Below are 18,820 nucleotides of genomic sequence, written 5' to 3'. Positions count from 1 at the left end.
ACAGATTGGCAGAGGCTTAGATAACAGAAAAGAAAATGTGATGTTAGTTGCCTGAAAAACACTGCAAAGCGTAAACTTAAGAAAGAATACAATAGATTTAAAAATCATAGAATCATAGAATCATTTAGGTTGGAAAAGACCTTCCAGATCATCGAGTTCAACCATTAATGCAGCAGAGAATGTATTATTCTGGCTAAAGTCCAAGTCTTTGTAAACCCAGACATGACACATGATAATTGAACAGAATATTCAAATATATGTGAGCAAACCAATTTCTTCTTTTACATATGTATCTTTCCAGACTTTACCAGTGCTAATCCAGAAGACATAAAAATTGGTATTAAGGCAGTTTTGTGGACCATAACTTTAGAGCAAGTGAGTTAGAGCTGATAACAATAAGCAAATAAAAACAACTTTATCATCTGTCTTTTATAACCCAGCACAATCGTACAATCATATGTCCCTGTTACTCTGTCATATTAAAGGTCTGAGCTATTAGAAAATCATACAAAATGTACTGATATGTTTTTATCAGTACTTTTTAAAAGTCATTTAAGGGCCATGCAATGTTAAAGTACTAGAGAATATGGTATCTGATTGAAATCTGATTGAAATGTATACTACATGTGGAATATTTATTTACAGAATTTGTAGATGAGATTGAATTCATATATTACCTTCAGTGGAACACCTATCTTCTTTTGGAGTTGTAAAAAAAAATTTCTAGACAGATTCCTGGAAATGTTGATCCAGGTTACTGACAATTAAATTTCTACCTACTGCCCCCAGGAAAACAAGGGAGAGTATTTTCTTGTGTTTGTCAACAGAAAATGTGAAATTGCTGGAATATAAAGGAGGTTTTTAATTTTTAATTTTGTTTTAAATATTTCATTTAAAAACTTTAAAACTCCTATCATAAAGGATGAAAATCAGGATCACTCTGCATAGCAATGCTTTGCAGTAAAAACAGCTTTAGCATTTGATTGAAAGCCTGCTGAAACCAGAGACAGCCTTCTCACTGACAGCTATGGGTTTTGTAGCAGGCTTTGGGGCTGCTTTCCAAGGGTGCCCCCATTTCTGGCCATGGCTGCAGGGAGCCATTTGTTCCCCACACAGACACCAAGGCTGTTGCTTTTCTGGCGTCTCTAACGAACACAACACTGGAACAACCACAGCTCTTGCTTTGCTCAACAGCAACTCTCGCTGGCCAGCAAACCCCAAATCCGTCATCGTCCAGGTGAGTGGCGACACAGGGATTTGGGGACCTCCCTTCACCAAATGGAGCTTGCAAGCATTTGGCCCCCATCTCACCTAGGCAAGTGGAAGGCAAAGGACTCTTACCTGAGCTGAGCAAGAAAAGAAAGAGAAAGGCGGCTTTGCTAATCCCCATTTTGGCCCAGCTGGTGGGTGCTGGAAGTTGTGTGTGTCGGTGCACAAAGTTTTATTGACTCGCACTGGAGTGAGGCGGCATCAAACAAACAAGGCAGGTAGGTTGAGTTAATCATTCTCCCATGCTGTGACCCCCTTTGCCGTGGTGTGGCCATTCAAACAACCTTGAATTGGATGGATTACCAAATCAGACTCAATGATTTGCACTGGATGCTGGGAAATGTGAAGGCACTCTCTTGTTTTTCGGGCATGTTTTGTTCTCAGATTGCTTGGCCTCACTTTGCTAAGGTAAAGATGGGGGTCACGGTGGTGGAAAGTATGGGAACCCAGGCACAATCTAATTCTACACAGTCCTGTATATTCAGCTTTGGGTCCCAACTGTGTTTTTAGTCACAGAGTTGCACTGCTTATGTTGGAACTGATTCTGATTTATGCTTTTGTGTAAGCCAGTCCCCAAAACCAGACCCTGATAATGCTAACTCTGTATCAGAATTTCTTTCAACAGTCACCAGTGTCCTTTCTGGGAGAAAGAACCTTCCTTCCCTCAGCTGTTTCCCATTTCTGGGTTGTTGTTTTTTGTTCATGACTTGGGAGGCAGTGTTCACTTTGGTTCAGTGTATAATGTGTCTTTGCCCCTCCAGGCAAAGTTCCTGATATCTCAGGTCTGCCCAGACCTCAGGGTGCATGTGGGGTGCCCCAAGCATTACAGCAACACCACATCCATCATCCCCATGGGGCTCAGCTAAGGCAAGCTAGGCATTCCTAGCCAGAGTGCCCTCAGGAATTTCAGCTGGTTTGCCTGGCAAGTTTGTAGAGCCATCAGCTGGGGTTGGTGGGGCAGAGAACAACAGTTAGGAGCAAGGTGGGAATCCCACATATTCTCCTCTGTGCTGGGAGAATGATGGTTCTGGGAAGTCCACGCATAGCAGCCACATCCCTGTGAGCATTGATGACTAGACGAGTCACCTGGGGTAAAAGCAGTGGTCAAAATGTAGATGGCTCCAGTGCCCAGGTGGGAAATGCACCCTAGGCTGGTGGGGAACTGGCCTTTCTGCCTCAGCTCTGAGGCACTGCAGAGGGTTCTCAGTAGGGAGCCAGTGTGTAGCCTGCAGTCAGGATGGGCAGAAGTCACACGAATAGGAAGACAGATGGTTGGTCTTGGTAACTGTTTTGTGGTCATCTGTGTCCATGTACCATCACATCCACAGTTCATCCACATCCCTACCTCCACGGTCACTTTTTGAGCATATTATCCAACCTCCACCAGACCTGGCAGGGGGATTGAACTCCAATGTTCCTACAAGGCTTCAGAAAATCAGTGATCAGACAGAGAAAAGAACCCACAATTTATTCTCCATAAGGACACTCATGGTGGAAGCAAACACCATTCACTTCTGCTTTGCCAGTCAGCAGGTCTCTACCCTTCACCCAGCATGTCAGCACATGCATAGGTGAATCCAGAGAACATCCGCCTCATACACATGGACGTGGAAGAGACAGGCTGTCCTACTGGAAGCCAGGAGTACCTCACAGAGAGATCATGGGGGCATGAATGGGAAGAAGCAGGGTTAGGGGACCATGTGGGAGTGAGAAGGGCATGGAGGACCTGAAGATTTTCCAGTTTGATACAGGAGAAAAGTGGGGTCACCAAGAGATGCAGGAGGACACGATAAACAGGGATGTGAACTATGTGGAGCCAAGCCTCTCCTGTTCTGCCACTGACAGCATTACTTGCTCTGCCCTCAGATACCAAATGTCATAGACTATAGGTGCAGAAGTCTGAAGCCACTCTAGATCTGCTAGTAAATAGCATGGAAAAGTCTTTTCTCTTGGATCTCATTTAAATCTTCGACCAATCAATAGCAGAGAGATTTTTATGCCCGTTTTCTATTAGAAACAATGGAAGCCACATCTTTGCTCCTGAAAAAGATGCTGTAATCCTACCTGATTTTGTGTGGGATTTTCTGGAGAATGTGCTGTCCTTGTAATGTCCAGAAGGGTGCAGCAGACGATACTTTTTCGACAAAGTAGGTGACAGTAAACGCCCAGCATAAGCAAAGCCATCTGTAAGCACTCTTTATACATTGGCAGGAGATGTTTGTCCATAAGCTTGAAAAAATTCTGAGGGATGTATTATTTTGTTGTTCATATTACAGCACTAGCTTATAAGGAAATTTGTCTTATGCAAATATGCTTTTCTTTTCTTTCTCAGTTCTCCCTTTTCCTTCCCACCACAGTACAAGAGGCTTAGAGTTGATTGGTTTGAATTTATGTAATATTAATAGGTTTGTTTCCATTTCTTCTATTTCTAGGTTAATTTCTAAAGCTTTATTTTCTTAAAGTGATATTCCATGTAGGAAAGACAGCATGCCAGCATGAAATACAGAGAAAAAATAGAACGAGAAAGAGTGAGGGAAAAAAGCCAAGTGTAACATTATCACTGTAAGATACTGAAAAACATAATAAAGGTTATGACACAGGGGAAAATAGAGGCACCTATTTGGAACAACAACAACAAAAAACCCCAAACCAAATTTTGTGACAGCATAGTGCAGATTTCATCTCAATTAGAAAAATGAGATGGAAAAGAAACAACTCACTTGAAAAGGAAAATGAATATGGATAAAACAAATAAAGGAGTTGTGAGCTCAAACTGATATTCTTAAATTAATTTGGAAAAACATAGATATACAGCTGCACAGTAATGAAGACAAAAAAATTGAATGTCAACTGTCAAATTATAAAATACTTTCATTAGGCTTTCAGCTTGGAGAAAGCGAGATTTGTACATGCTTGCTCATTCTACACCTTCACTAGGGAACATCACACAGCTCTGCTGCACTGGCTTGGAGTATGTATTTTCTTTAAGTGATGAACAGGAGACTTGTCAGTTAATCAAGGACATACTTCCAGCCACTGATTCAGTAAATTCTGTCCATGGAATATAAATATTTCTGCTGACTTCAGAGGGCTTTTAGACAGGCCTTGTATAATTTTTAATTATTAAAATCAAGTTAAAGACTCTTGGGAAGCAAACAAATCTAGGAATAGAAAAGAAAATGAACACATCTCCAAACAAGTGAGTAAGAAATCAAATATCCCTCATCAAGGACAGTTCCTTCTGCGAGTAAATAATAACAGAAAAATTCCTCTGAAACCCATCTCTCTATACTTTCCTGAACCAAATAATGTAAATCACAAGCTCCATGAAATATAAATTAATTATCGTTTCCTCACCAGATGCAAATATGTTCTGAAGAACCAGTTTTTAAAGTACTTCGTACTTTCTCTAATCCCTAATTTTCCTTTCCTGGTAAAGACACATTGACAGGAGTAGAAAGTGAGAGATCAGCCACCAGAAGTAATCGAGTGGATAGTGAGCAGAGGGCACAGATTTTGTATTGGTTGGCCAATTTGTTTATTTTTCAGTTTCCTACTTTTCCATGTTTAGTCACAGAATTCCCAACCTCAAGCTGGTTTCCAAGAGGAATGAACACAGTGTCCTCTAACTCTCTAAAGGTTTCCTGCTTCATGGTAGATTTTGTCCATTGACACAAACCTGAATCAGGTAGACTATTAGGGCACTTTTCAGATACACTGAGCACAGAGCAGGACCTAGCTCCATTCATCAGCAACACATGAAAGCCATTTTTATAAATTTTGGTACCTCATTTTTGGGGGGCTCCATTACTGATAATTTGCTTGTTCTCACGAATACTTACTTTTTTTCCAGAGGATGGCACTGATGATGATGATTGCTATTAATATCAGAGCCTCCACCTGAAATCAGAGCCCAAGCACTAGGTGCTCAAGAGAGGTATAAGACTTTCTCAACCCTGAAGAGATTACTCTGGTAGCAGGCAAGGGGTGAAAAAATAAAATGGCATGGCCAAGGCAGTGGCATGGTCAGAAAACCACATTGGCCCTGCCCACTTCAGAAATAGGTGCATGTGAGCTCTTGGCTTCACGTGCAACAGCTTATTGCTTGTGTTTCTAACTAGCATAGGGAGTGTCTGTGAGAAAGGAGATGAGAAGGCAGCAAGAAGCTTGTGCCTTCCCCACCTGGAGCTGCTTAACTTGTACCAGAAGCTCAGGACTGTTTCTGAGGCACCTGCATGTTAACACCTGCCACATTGGCGGTGTCACCTGGACAAAACACTGCAGCAAGTTTCCTATTTATAAAACAGGGGCAGCAAATACTTCACTGCCTCTCTACTGTGAGGTTAGTAAATTCAGGCTTATTTTGGAGTCAAAAGGAAAAGACGGCATAAGTGATAAGCATAATCCTTTTACCAGGCTGTGAGGCAGGTATGGTTCAAAATCTATAGCTAAGTATTGAAATCTTATAAATAATACTGACTTGAGGTCTCATCCATCCACCTGAAAAATCAAATGAGGCTGACTGACAGAGAAACATCTTACTCCTCCCAAGTTAAAGAACTGCAAATCAGACAGAACTTGCTGGGAAGCTGTTTGGGGTGGGTCAGAGGAAAGGAAACAGAATGAGAGTGGGTTGTTTTGGCTAGAGATTATATTACTAGAGGAATACACAAGAAAAATCTTCAAATAGAGATACATAAATATGTCTATTATAACAAATGTATGTATGTGTGTGCATATATATATGATTACTGCAAAGAAAAGTAGATAGTCTGTTTACCGTAAACGTGGAGGATAAGGCAAGCAGTATGGATTTAAATATACAAAAGAGATTTAAAATCAAGATTAGAAAAAAATCTCTTTCACACGAAGGTGAGTGAAGCACTGGAATTTTGCCTATGGGGGTTGTGGGATCTTCATGACTGGAAGTTTCAAGAACAGGTTTGATAAATGTCTGACACATTTTGGGTCTATATATGTTCCTACGCCATGATGGTTGAATTAGACAATCCTTTTTGTTGTCTTTTTCTTCTAATTCTGTGAATTAGATTTGTGACACCTAAACAATTTGTCAAAACAGCTGTACTGCAACTCTCCACAAGCTATTGGTGGTAATCCTTCTCTTTCCTCTGCAGTACGGCTTTTGTACCTTCTGCCTTCCTTCTCCACTGATCTCCTTTCACAGCTCATAGACATGAAAAGAGGAAATGTTGCATTTTGAGGACTCCACAGCTTTATGTACTCAACTTCCCACAGCCACTCTCCCCATTAACCACCTTGGTTATATCTATATGCCCTGCTTGGTTCGTAGGCTGCAATTGAGTGCTGTAGGTCATCTCTTAGAGCATTTTGGTTTCCTTTGGGAAGAGTACAGCACACTGAATCCTTGCCCCAGAAAGACTTATTGAGCAGAATAACTCTTCAGAGAAAGAAGAAAAATGTCTTCTTCTCCAAACCACCCTGGGAACACTCAGAAATCTCCTTTCTCAAAATGTCTCCAGTATGAACCTACAAGCAACATCATTTCACTCAAGTGACAGCTCCCCCTGGGGCGGGCACACTGAGCACAGTTGGTTTGCCCCTGCTTTTCACAACATAACTGCAACTTCTGGAGTTGCCTCACCTTGACAGTTCAGTTGTTTTCAGCTGGAGTGCCCCCCGGCTATGTCGAGAAATACACGCAAGTCAGACTTGTTCAGGCCTGATGTCCTGGCCTCTGCCAGTTCTCCTGCAGCTGGTGAGGGAGAGTTTGTGTCCTTCTGGCACCCACCAAACTGGGGTTCTGGCTCCCACCCAGTGGCTGCTCTCTCGCCTCAGGCTGTCATCCAACCAGCTTCTCTAGCGCCAGCACCATGGGTGTTACCAGCGTGCTCCCAGCACCGCTGAAAACTCTTTATTTGGAATAGCCAGATAATGAACTATCAGATAATAAAATGCTTCAGAAAAACATCTTGACCTGAATGACCTTGCTAAATAAGAGACTGATACTCATTTTAGTCTGTATGACCTGCACATATTGGTATATGACCGAGACTCACCTGAAGGACAGAGCACTCTGATGGAGCATGCTCAGAGGAGTGATGTCCTTGTTAATAGTCAGAAACAGCTGGTTGCCTAGACCTAACTCCTTTCAAAACCGAAGGTCTCTATAGCTTGCTGCCTTTGAGGAAGGTTTGAGGCACAAGCCTAGAGCTCATTTCCTCCTGCAATTGTTTGGTCCCATATTTTCTCCTCCTGCATGTGAACACAAACAATTGAAACTTTATTTTGAAATGTACTGCATATACCCAAAGTGCGAATTTGTGCCCTTTACTATAGCGATTGAAGGGCTGGAAATGGGTCCCCAGAAGCCACCTAGTCCATCTCCCTTCCCTCAAACAGAATCAACTCTACCACATCCTTCCTGACTTCTGCTTGAACAATCACAGATTAAAAACCTCCCAGGATGGCAACTCCACACCCTCCTCAGGAAAGCAGCTAACAATTATCCTTACAGTTAAGGCTTTCCTGATGTCTAACTTAAAGGTTTTTACTGTAGTATAGTTCTTTCACATCTTACAGTATGTGAGAAATTAGCAAGGCTTCAAGTAGAACAGCAGAGTTGTAAAAAATAACCCAGGATAGTACAAGCCTAATAGTTCCTAGTAGTTCCTCTGTGTGGATGGATTATGTTTACATAACAAATATAACAGCAGGCTTTTTTGAAATGCATTCAGACAACTGGATGCAATATTAAGTTTAAACTACATGCAGAACACCTCAAGTAAAACACGTATAACTAATACATATTAATTCATATTCATATAACTACTGGCTCAAAAAGCTGTTTGAGAACAAATATCTGAGCTGACATTATTGAGACAACGGCTGAGTCTCATAGCCCTCTACTGAGCCACAGTCTTACAGCTACCCCTGTGCCATGTGGCCCCAGACTCTACCCCTCCAGTTGCGCTCCAGTTGTACCAGCCAGGCTCCTCCTTATCCCAGCAAAGCTTGCACACAGCCAGTGCAAGAGGGGCTATGTCCCTGCTGTTTCCCACATTGTTCATATTTATCCTTTTCCTACAAGTGGTCCTAGGTTACCTTTGTTGTAGCTGCAGACAAAGCTAGACCTGCTGGTTCTCTGACATGTTAGATGATAAATACCCTCTTGGCAGATGGTAAACCTTGGGCTAAGGGCTCTCTTCCAGAAATTTAGTTCAGTAAAAAGCCTGTCTCAGGATGACTTCACATGAGGGGGTCTATCCTACTCCTGCTGCGAAACATGCTCAGGCAGGGCTGGAGACAGTGTAAGTACTACTGGGTTGAACGTAGCGTGCAACAGGTCCTGAAGCCTGTGAAGCGTCTTGCTCAGCTGGCTGGGAGGATGCTTTGCCGGAGAGCTGAGCTGGTCACCCCCCGCCCCACCTGAACAAGACAGACACTTCTTGGGCACCAGCTCCTGCACAGGCTCTGACTCGTCACCCTCCCCACCGGGGGAATCACTGCCTGGGGACAACCAAGGTATGAGCAAGGGATCAAACGGGAAGGCGCAGACCCTTTCCTGATGGCAAGGACCATGGAGAGAACTGTTTGGCTCCCTAAGAAAATCCCCATGGGTCTGGTGGGGCAGGCCCTGGCAGCCAGGGCCTGTCCCACCCCAGCCGGGAGCGGGACAGCCAGGGGCAGCGGGGCAGCCCCAGCCCCGGGCATCGGGCACCTCCCTGGGGATGGCGACAGGCCGAGGCCGGGCCTGAACGTGGGCCCGGCTCGGCGGGGCCCATGGCCGAGCAGGGCTGTGGGGAGCCGGAGGCCGGCCCTGCCGCGGCATCGCTGGGGCAGGGGCTGACGGCCCCGGGGCTGACGTGGGGTCCTGGGCCGTGGGGGAGCCCCGGGGGGCCGGCCAGGGACAGTCGGGGCTGGCGGTGCCCCTGGGGCCCTGACAGCCACAGGCCAGGGAACTGAGGTAACAGGAGCTTATTTTCCTGTCTTGCACCCATGCCATAACTAAGAAGTCCCTCTCCTCTGCACACATAGTTTCTTTTGTTATCAACGCCATGTGTACAGAAGAAGCCCGTTTAGTTTCATGTCTTTTAAACCCCTTCCTGCTCTCTCCAGACCAAGCTGGCATCCAGCACTGTGAGGAAGAGGCCAAGGTCAGAGGCATTTCTGTAGAGAAAAATCTGCAAAAGCAGTTTCTTTCAGCAGAGAAACTGAAACTTTAGGACACTTGACTGCCTCTTATATTTGCGCCCATAGATGCACAAATGTAGCACCAATAAGGACATTTTTCCTGATTTTTTTCCGTACTTACGTCCACTGTGAGTTTTCCTGCACGGTGCAGGGCTGGGAGCTGGACTGGCACAAGGAGCAGTGGCACAATCGCCTCTTGCAGCCCTCGGGAAGAACTTACTCATTTCATGGAGGCATTTCACTGAGCAAAGAGATAATAATCTGCTATGACATCTATTAGTACATGTTTTATTGGGTTTAAAGTAAATGTCAAAACCGTACATAAGAACACCACAAGTTATAATGCTGGACAATATCTTACATGCACAATGTATGGACTATTTAGCCCTACATTCACCTTGTTTCTTCCATATTTCTCAGGTATTATGTTGAAATCTACTTTTCTCTCCTAAACTGCGCCTCTCTTTGAAGGGAATCCTGTTCCTTCTCATCTGAGGGGAACATTTCCCACCCAAACCTCTCCTTTCCCCCAATAGACATGGCAGTGATCAGCTGCATATCCTGTCACAGGTCACTTTTTGGTGACCGAAATTCACTAGCATAAAATAAATGCCAAACAATTCTGATGACTGCATACATTTAATTTAAATGAACTGTCAGCAGTCAGCTCAGAACACAGGTAGGAGCTAGTTTTGTCCAGTAAAATGAAAACCATATATCATTTGACCAGTTGTAACATTAAGCCTAAAACGATCTCAGACATCCTCAGCTCCTTCTTTTCAGCAAATCTTAGTTCACATTGTTGGCAACTGGGCTTTCTAGCAAAAAAAAAAAAAAAGCCTATTACTCTCTTTCCTGTAAAGGACGTGTTTTTAGGAAATCACAAGAGCTGAAACTGTTCCACCTCTAAAAGCACTTTAGAATACGTGTTTTTGGATAAAGTCCCTTTTAATAACAGTTTTATTTTCCTTGGAAACAACTTGACATTAAATTCCTACAAGCAGAAGCTACTGGCCTTTATATTAGGACATACTGGCCAACTCATACTGTAATGAACTATTTTTATTCTCCTCCCTTTTCTGATGTGAGGTCATGCTACGTTCTTCCCTGGTGAGTTAGCAAATAGCTTCTCAGCACCACGATCCTCTGTCCTCTGTTCAGCTGCCACCCAGGTTCTCCTCTGGCCTTTCCCCTGCTTCTGGAGTTTCAGACTGTCAGGTTATGCAGATTTCCTTCTTGAGACGTTATGCTTTTTTCCTGGAGGAGACTGAAACAATACAATCTTTAGCTCTGCTGCTTCTTGTCTAGAGACACTAGGAGGAGGTATTTGTGTAAAAAAGCATCTAAATTGATTGCCTGGGGTGAGAGGGAGGAGACACCTGTCTACCTAAAGGTAGGACAGTTGCAGAAAACATCCCTTTGGCCAGTTACAGAAAATGTCCCTTTCCTCTCTCCCCACAATCATGCCTCCATAGAATCATAGAATCATAGAATCATTTAGGTTGGAAAAGACCTTCAAGATCATTGAGTCCAACCATCAACCATGCCCACTAAACCATGTCCTGAAGTGCCTTGTCTACGTGCTTTTTGAATACCTCCAGGGATGGTGACTCAACCACTTCCCTCAGCAGCCTGTTCCAATACCTGACAACCCTTTCAGTAAAGAAATTTTTCCTGTTATCCAATATAAACCTCCCCTGCCGCAACTTGAGGCCATTTCCTCTCGTCCTATCTCCAGCCACCTGACAGAAGAGACCAGCACCCACCTCACTACAACCTCCTTTCAGGTAGTTGTAGAGAGCGATAAGATCTCCCCTCAGCCTCCTTTTCTCCAGACTAAACAACCCCAGTTCCCTCAGCCGCTCCTCATAAGACTTGTGCTCCAGGCCCTTCACCAGCTTGGTTGCCCTTCTCTGGACATGTTCCAGCACCTCAGTGTCTTTCTTGCAGTGAGGGGCCCAAAACTGAACACAGTACTCGAGCTGCAGCCTCACCAGTGCCAAATACAGGGGAACAATCACCTCCCTGCTCCTGCCGGCCACACTATTTCTGATACAGGCCAGGATGTCGTTGGCCTTCTTGGCCACCTGGGCACACTGCTGGCTCATATTCAGCTGGCTGTCAACCAACATCCCCAGGTCTTTTTCTGCCAGGCAGCTTTCCAGCCACTCTTCCCCAAGCCCATAGCACTGCATGGGGTTGTTGTGACCGAAGTGCAGGACCCAGCACTTGGCCTTGTTGAACCTCATACGATTGGCCTCGGCCCATCGATCCAGCCTGTCCAGATCCCTCTGTAGACCCTTCCTACCCTCAAGCAGACCAACCCTCCCTCCCAACTTGGTGTCATCTGCAAACTTGCTGAGGGTGCACTCGATCCCCTTATCCAGATCATTGATAAAGATGTTAAACAGAACCGGCCCCAACACAGAGCCCTGGGGAACACCACTTGTGACCTGTCGCTAGCTGGATTTAACTCCATTCACCACAACCCTCTGGGCTCGTCCATCCAGCCAGTTTTTAACACAGCAAAGAGTACACTTGTCTAAGCCATGAGACACCAGCTTCTCAAGGACTATGCCATGAGAGACAGTGTCAAAGGTCTTACTGAAGTCCAAGTAGACAACATCCACAGCCTTTCCCTCATCCACTAGGCGGGTCACCTGGTCATAGAAGGAGATCAGGTTGGTCAAGCAGGACCTGCCTTTCATGAACCCATGCTGACTGGGCCTGGTCCCCTGGTTGTCCTGCACATGCCATGTGAGCGCACTCAGGATGAACTGTTCCATAATCTTCCCCGGTACCGAGGTCAGGCTGACAGGCCTGTAGTTCCCCAGATCCTCCCTCTGACCCTTCTTGTAAATAGGCGTCACATTGGCAAGGCTCCAGTCATCTGGGACCTCCCCCGTTGACCAGGATTGCTGATAAATGATGGAGACTGGCTTGGCAAGCACCTCTGCCAGCTCCCTCAGTACTCTCAGATGCATCCCATCTGGTCCCATAGATTTGTGAGTGTCCAGATGGCGTAGTAGGTCACTAACCGTTTCCTCCTGGATTATGGGGGGGTATATACTGCTCTCTGTCCTTGCCTTCCAGCTCAGGGGGCAGAGTACCCTGAGGATAACTGGTCTCACTATTAAAGACTGAGGCAAAGAAGGCATTAAGTACCTCAGCCTTTTCCTCATGTCTGGTGGCAATGTTCCCTTCTGTATCCATTAAGGATAGATATTTTCCTTGGCTCTGTTTTTATTGTTAACATATTTGTAAAAACATTTTTTGTTGTCCCTGACAATGGTGGCCAGATTGACTTCTAGCTGAGCTTTTGCCTTTCTAATTTCCTCTCTGCATGACCTAACACGATCCCTGCACTCCTCCTGATTTGCCTGCCCTTTCTTCCAGAAATGATAAACTCTCCTTTTTTTCTTGAGTCCTAGCAAAAGATCCCTGTTCAGCCAGGCCGGTCGTCTTCCTCGGTGGTTCGTCTTGTGGTGCATGGGAATAGACTGGTCCTGAGCCATTAAGGTTTCCTTCTTAAAGAATGTCCAGCCTTCCTGGACCCCTTTGCCCTTCAGGACTGTCTCCCAAGGGACTCTCTCAACCAGTGTCCTGAAAAGGCCAAAATTTGCCCTCCAGAAGTCCATAGTGATGGTTTTGCTGACCACCTTCCTTGCCTCACAAAAAATTGAGAATTCTATCATTTCATGGTCACTAAGCCCAAGACAGCCTCCAACCATCACACCTCCCACCAGTCCTTCCCTGTTTGTAAACAGTAGGTCTAGCAAGGCTCCTCCCCTGGTAGGCTCACCTACCAGCTGTGTCAGAAAGTTATCTTCCACACACTCAAGGAACCTCCTAGACTGCTTGCTCTCTGCCGTGTTGTATTTCCAGGAGACGTCTGGAAAGTTGAAGTCCCCCACGAGAGCAAAGGCACACGATTGTGAGACTACTGCCAGCCACTTGTAGAATGATTCATCTGTCTCTTCAACCTGGTTGGGTGGTCTATAACAGACTCCCAGCACGATATCTGCCTTGTTGGCCTTCCCTCTCATCCTTACCCATAAGCACTCAACCTTGTCATCACAATTGTGTAGCCCTGTACAATCAAAACACTCCCTAACATAGAGAGCCACCCCACCACCTCTCCTTCCTTGCCTATCCCTTCTGAAGAGCTTATAGCTCCATGTGTGGGAACAAACTCAGGGACAGAGCACTCAGGCAACGATAAAGAAAGCAGGAGCTCTACAGTGTGGCCCCTTAATCATCTCCAAAAACTGCAGATTTGGGGGCTTGCAAATGCCTTTTTAAGGTTTAGCCCTACATTTGTGAATTAAATGCATTCTACGTACCCTGGGAAAGAGACCTTGACGTTCAGAGACATTGTACAAATGCAATTCCTATTGTGCACCTGAACTTCACATTAACAAAGCAAAACAAGCCCACTTGATCTAGTGAGCTAGAAATGGATTTACCTGTCCATCATGGGAATCCTTCCAGAAAGCATATTAGCTTTAATTACCCTTTATACAGGGATATAAACTATTATTTATGTTTGAAAAACATCTTTTCATTCAATGACCTTACCTACTGCTAAAAAGAAGGGAGGAAAGAGGGTTACTACTAAAGCAGTATCCAGGCTTTTGTTTGTAATCAAGGATATTTGTTATTGCTATAATATGCTTGGCAAATAGAGCATGCAGCTGGACTGGAAAACTATTTAAAATTCAACAGCTCAGCTGTGTGGCTTGTTCAACAAATTGTTCCTCCCACTGAGCAAAGATTGGGCTTTTTTATCCACTTTTAGTGGTCAGAATAGCAATTTATCTATGTGCATCTTAACCAAAAAGTCACAGGTAAGCTGTGGCTAGATCTCCTCAAGAAAGCTTAGCTAGCAAAGCCACATCAGTAAAACCCCTCATAAAGATATGGATATAGGAGTAAAAAACATACATAGAACTGCAGCAGGGCACAGCCAGAATCTGCATTAGTATGAACTCTTCCATAACTACATCTACTTTTGGGTATTTTTGTCAGTTTAACTACAGCAGAACAATTAAGGTGGAAAAGTCTATCAGTTCAGTTATCTTCTGAAGAGATGGAAATAATTTTGTGGACTGAGAATCCTTTGGAGCAGAGTTCCACTCCATGCAAATAAAGGTGGAAAAGGCTTTTTGGTTGCTTGTTCTTGCTGTGATGGTGGTCTAAGGACATGGGCAAAACAAGATTTATAGGCAGAGTTAGTATTTTCTGTTAGATCAACTAATATAGTTGGAAAAATCAGAGAAGTTTTTGTGCACACAAACTCTTCTTTGTTCCTAAAAGCTCATCTAATTCTTCTAGCCGTGCCAGCTGGGCTGATAAATGTGGTAGTCTCGGCCAATAAAGGTGGTAGCAGGAGAATCAGGAGATACACAGTGGGGAGATAGAACGGGTTGGTTCACACACACTGTAAGAGCCAATTATTTACTTTGAAGCAAGTCTTTTTGTATAGGCTTACTCAGAATACTAAAATTTGATCTACCTAACCAATTCAATTTTATAATAAATCTACAGAGACCAACACTGTTGATATGATCCTGGAATTACACATCATCTAGAAGTATTTCAATGTTGGTTTAAATTCTTTTTTTTCATTCATTGTCTAAGAAAAACAGAATTTGTAACAGATTATTCCTTTCTTCCTAATGGAAGTGATCTCACACACAGAACATCAAACTGCAGACTGGATTTAATCCAAATTTTTCTAAACAAGAACATCTGGTTGAAAGAGGCTAAAGCTAGAAAATTTACGTCTAAAAGCAAAACAGTATTTTCTACAATTTTGTGACTTACATACAATAGCTGCTATAAAGAAAACAGTACAGTAATGGAGTTTTTTTTTAAGTTTAACTATATTAAAAGCCACCAGCAACTTTTAAAAATCTTTATCAAAATATTTGCATATTTCACATTTCAAACCATGATAAACCAGAAAACTTAGTTCACAGGCAAGGGTGAGATTGACAATACAGCTACTCAATGAAATAATTAATAAAACTAGTTACTGATGCTATAGTATCCTTACCCCTACCATGGAGAAAGGGGTTATGAGGCAGGTATAAAATCCTTAATGTAACACCTGACGTTGAATATTTCTGCCTCCTACAGACAATGAAAAACTATAGAGTTATGCAGCCTGTGCCTTCTAAACGAGTATATAACAGAGAAATTTGTAGGCTATTATATAATTTAGTCCACTGTCCCTAAAGGCAAAATAGAATGAAAAAAATTTACATAAAACCAAATCAGATTAGTAATCTTAAATCAGTCTAGTTCTCTACTGAACTGTGTAAACTGATGCTAAAAATTGCCTGGGTAAGTAAATCATCCTTTGTCAAATACTTCTGGTTTTCAATGTAATTTTTGTTTATTTGAGGGGTTTTTTTTTTCTTTCTCTACATTTTATAGGTTTTTCATATGACAAGAAAAAAGGAACAATATCTACACACTGCTAGTCTTTGTTATTTAGATTAAGTCTTCTAGCAAAAATGGCAGATAGAATCAACATAGAAACAAATCAGGTTTTTGAAAGACCTAGTTAAAAGTTTTATCAATTTCTATTACGTACATGTAAGATTATTGAGCACAGCACAAGTGAAACCATAGACAATAAGTGCATAGTGATTAAGATGAAAAAGGGGTGATATTTTTAGGGGAGTGATATGGACAATTAATTTTGTAATGTCTTAATGCGTTGGGTTGGAAAGCTTTGTAGGTCAAGTAACAGAGATGTTTTAGCCTTGGGTCTTTAAGAGACAATGAAGTCAAGACACTTGCAAAATTCATGTTGGACTACTGTTACTCTTCTAATAATATGAGTGATGAAAGTACAGTATTATCCAATCAAATAAAATAACCAGAGTCTACTGGGTGTATCTAGTAATGCATATTGCATATAAATATATGTATAAAGTAGGTACTTTAACAATAAAAACTGCAAGTTTTGTTATTCAGTTAGAAAATGAACTGTTGCAGTAATGTTCTCTCTGACACATATCATCTGCTTAGCTCTTGCCGAGATAATGGGCATGGTAAGGACTGTTAGGGTTTTATTTTGTTAGAAAACTTACTCAGTACTAGTACCTGTCCTATGCCATTATTCTCCTACTGTACAAGTGTGCATTTATTGTAAGAAATTTAATAACTTCTACACATATTTTTAGGGAATAGCTATTCAACTGCTCTTTTCCATCTGTACAGAATATTCAATGTGGGAAATAACTGGAGTACTGCTCAAAAGCTTTCTCAGCTCTACTGAACCAGCAAAATTAGCAAGTGAGGACATGGGATAAAAGACATCAACATTTTAACTGATAATAGTAGACAGCCAAACTGGCTCTAGGACTGGGATGAAACAGTGCTCTTCCTGCCATACATGTCGTTGTAAGCAATAAAGATTTTACCATTGGACTTTACAAAACAGATGCTGAAGAGGAAAAATAAGAGTCAGGCTGGCTTTTGACATCCATGCTGACTTTGCAGGGAAATGAACAAAGCATTCATCTTTAAAAAAAGTAAATTAACGTGATCAAACCACAGGCAGCAAAATTCACAGCTCAAGCAGTTTGAAGTCCTTAAAAATGATTTCTATCTATTCTCTGCTCTCCAAGGAGAAGAGCAGGATGATGAAAGTCTTGTGCAATGGATATTTGAATCTAGTCCAGGGTGCTTTTTATTTAAACACATGGCGAAAATTATTCCTGGGGCTATGACTGCAGATGATTTTTTGGCTGTATTGACATTTCTAGACAGCTTGTCAGTCTTTTTCTTAAAGATGGCACTTCATTATATTGTCAGAAATAAAAGCAATGTTATTTATGATACATTCTGGGAGAAATGGTATTGTTTGGATGCAGGGATGACCATGATGGAATGGGTTACTGAAGGATGAATGTGCCAGTGCAAAACGAAACATTAAAATAGCTATACTGAGATCTGATGGTTCTTTAGTTTAGTGTTATAAGGCATGGCAAAGAGTCAAATGCATTACAGCTTTTTTGTTTTCTTTTCCTCCGTTGAATGTCTTAAATTATCATGGAGCAGTAAAACATATCTATGTCTGTTAATAACTAATGGGAAAAACCTTAATTAGCCTCACTGTGTTATAAATTCTTTACAAATAGGGCAGAAGAATTACAGCTAGGCTGGGACTTGTTTAAGCAACACCAAACTGAGTCTAAAACCATTTTAGACTCTCTAGAATCCTCTGGGGACTACAGCTGCCACTTCAGAAAGGGCTGGGTCTCCTTCATATTCAGTAACATCCCTGCCAGCCCCATCCACATGTCTCAAGAACCTGAATATTTCTAAATGACCCTAGCAATCTATTTTGGGGCAGTTAAATCCTACCTCTGATGTTTACACACTGAGACAAGGTGGGTACTAAGGATCTGATGTCATTTTTACTTTGCACTGTAATTGGTTGTCAACAACAATGCTGAAGAGCTCTGAAGACTTGTATCAACCTGACCAATGGAGAAGTTTTTGAGCTGGCTGTTTGATAGGTTACTGCACCATGTGTACTCCAGTGCTGAGACTCAGTAACAGTTCTGAATTTGCCATACACAAAAATGAAGAAAAAGTCTCTTCCATTTCCACTAAACCAGACCGGCAAAAATCCTGCCTCATGCCGATTGTCAAGTAGGAGAAACCTCTAAAATAGAAGGGTTCTTTGCTGGCTCTTTTCTTCTGCCTCCATAGCATCTGGAGGAGAAAATAATCCTCATGCTTGGCAATTGCTGTGATGGCTGTTAGGTAAGTTCCAGAGCATGGAGACTACCAGAGCCACATACTGCTGTCTGAAAGGCATTTACAGTCCAAAGCCCGCCTATGGAGAATCTCTGTCTCCCAAAATTCAGCTTGATGTCTTCATGACCTATAGGAGGCCCTGAGAGAAAACTGAAAGTATGGCCATTGATAATGTGGGAGGTCAGTGAAAATGCTGAGAACACAAAAGACCTAGAACAATACAACCCCTATGAGAGCTAGAAATAGGTGTGAGAGTCAGCTACACAGAGAACAGGATGTTTTGAATGGGTGCTTCACCTGTTTTTATTGTAGAATGCACTGAAATATAGAGCATACTGAAAGAGGGGAACAAGCTATCAGTTTGGCTACTTATCAGTGTTAGTTTACAGTTATTTATAATGGATGAGACTTATTTTTTATTCTTAAAATTTAATAAAAATTTTAGTGTACCACTTGGAATCTCATATTTCGAATATGCATACTGCTTTCCAGGAGAGGGCAGTCCATTGCCAGGATCAGTTGGCTCCTGTCATATTCTTAATCCAAGAAGTGTAACTAGAAACTCTGACAAAGATAGAAAGTTTCTTAGGCAGGGCAC

The 18,820-nt window shown here is 42.7% G+C and overlaps 1 protein-coding gene across 3 annotated transcripts in view; it reads right to left on the bottom strand.

Annotated features, from left to right (window-relative positions):
• The window catches only part of LOC115344326 (plasminogen-like), a 33,559-nt gene extending 32,087 nt beyond the window's left edge, over window positions 1–1,472 (bottom strand). For all 3 annotated transcript variants that reach the window (XR_005932960.1, XM_030021404.2, XM_041125240.1), the window contains exon 1: window positions 1,342–1,472. Coding sequence is in view for 2 of the 3 variants with exons in the window: in XM_030021404.2 (XP_029877264.1) it covers window positions 1,342–1,390 (49 nt within the window). In the remaining variant the exon portion in view is untranslated. The remainder of the gene's footprint in view (window positions 1–1,341) is intronic.
• Window positions 1,473–18,820: the final 17,348 nt, after the last annotated feature.

The sequence above is a fragment of the Aquila chrysaetos genome, chromosome 8 (assembly GCF_900496995.4).
Source record: "Aquila chrysaetos chrysaetos chromosome 8, bAquChr1.4, whole genome shotgun sequence".
Taxonomy (NCBI): Eukaryota; Metazoa; Chordata; class Aves; order Accipitriformes; family Accipitridae; genus Aquila; species Aquila chrysaetos.
The sequence above is the reverse complement of the archived record's forward strand: the minus strand, read 5'-3'. Positions and strand labels throughout refer to the sequence as shown.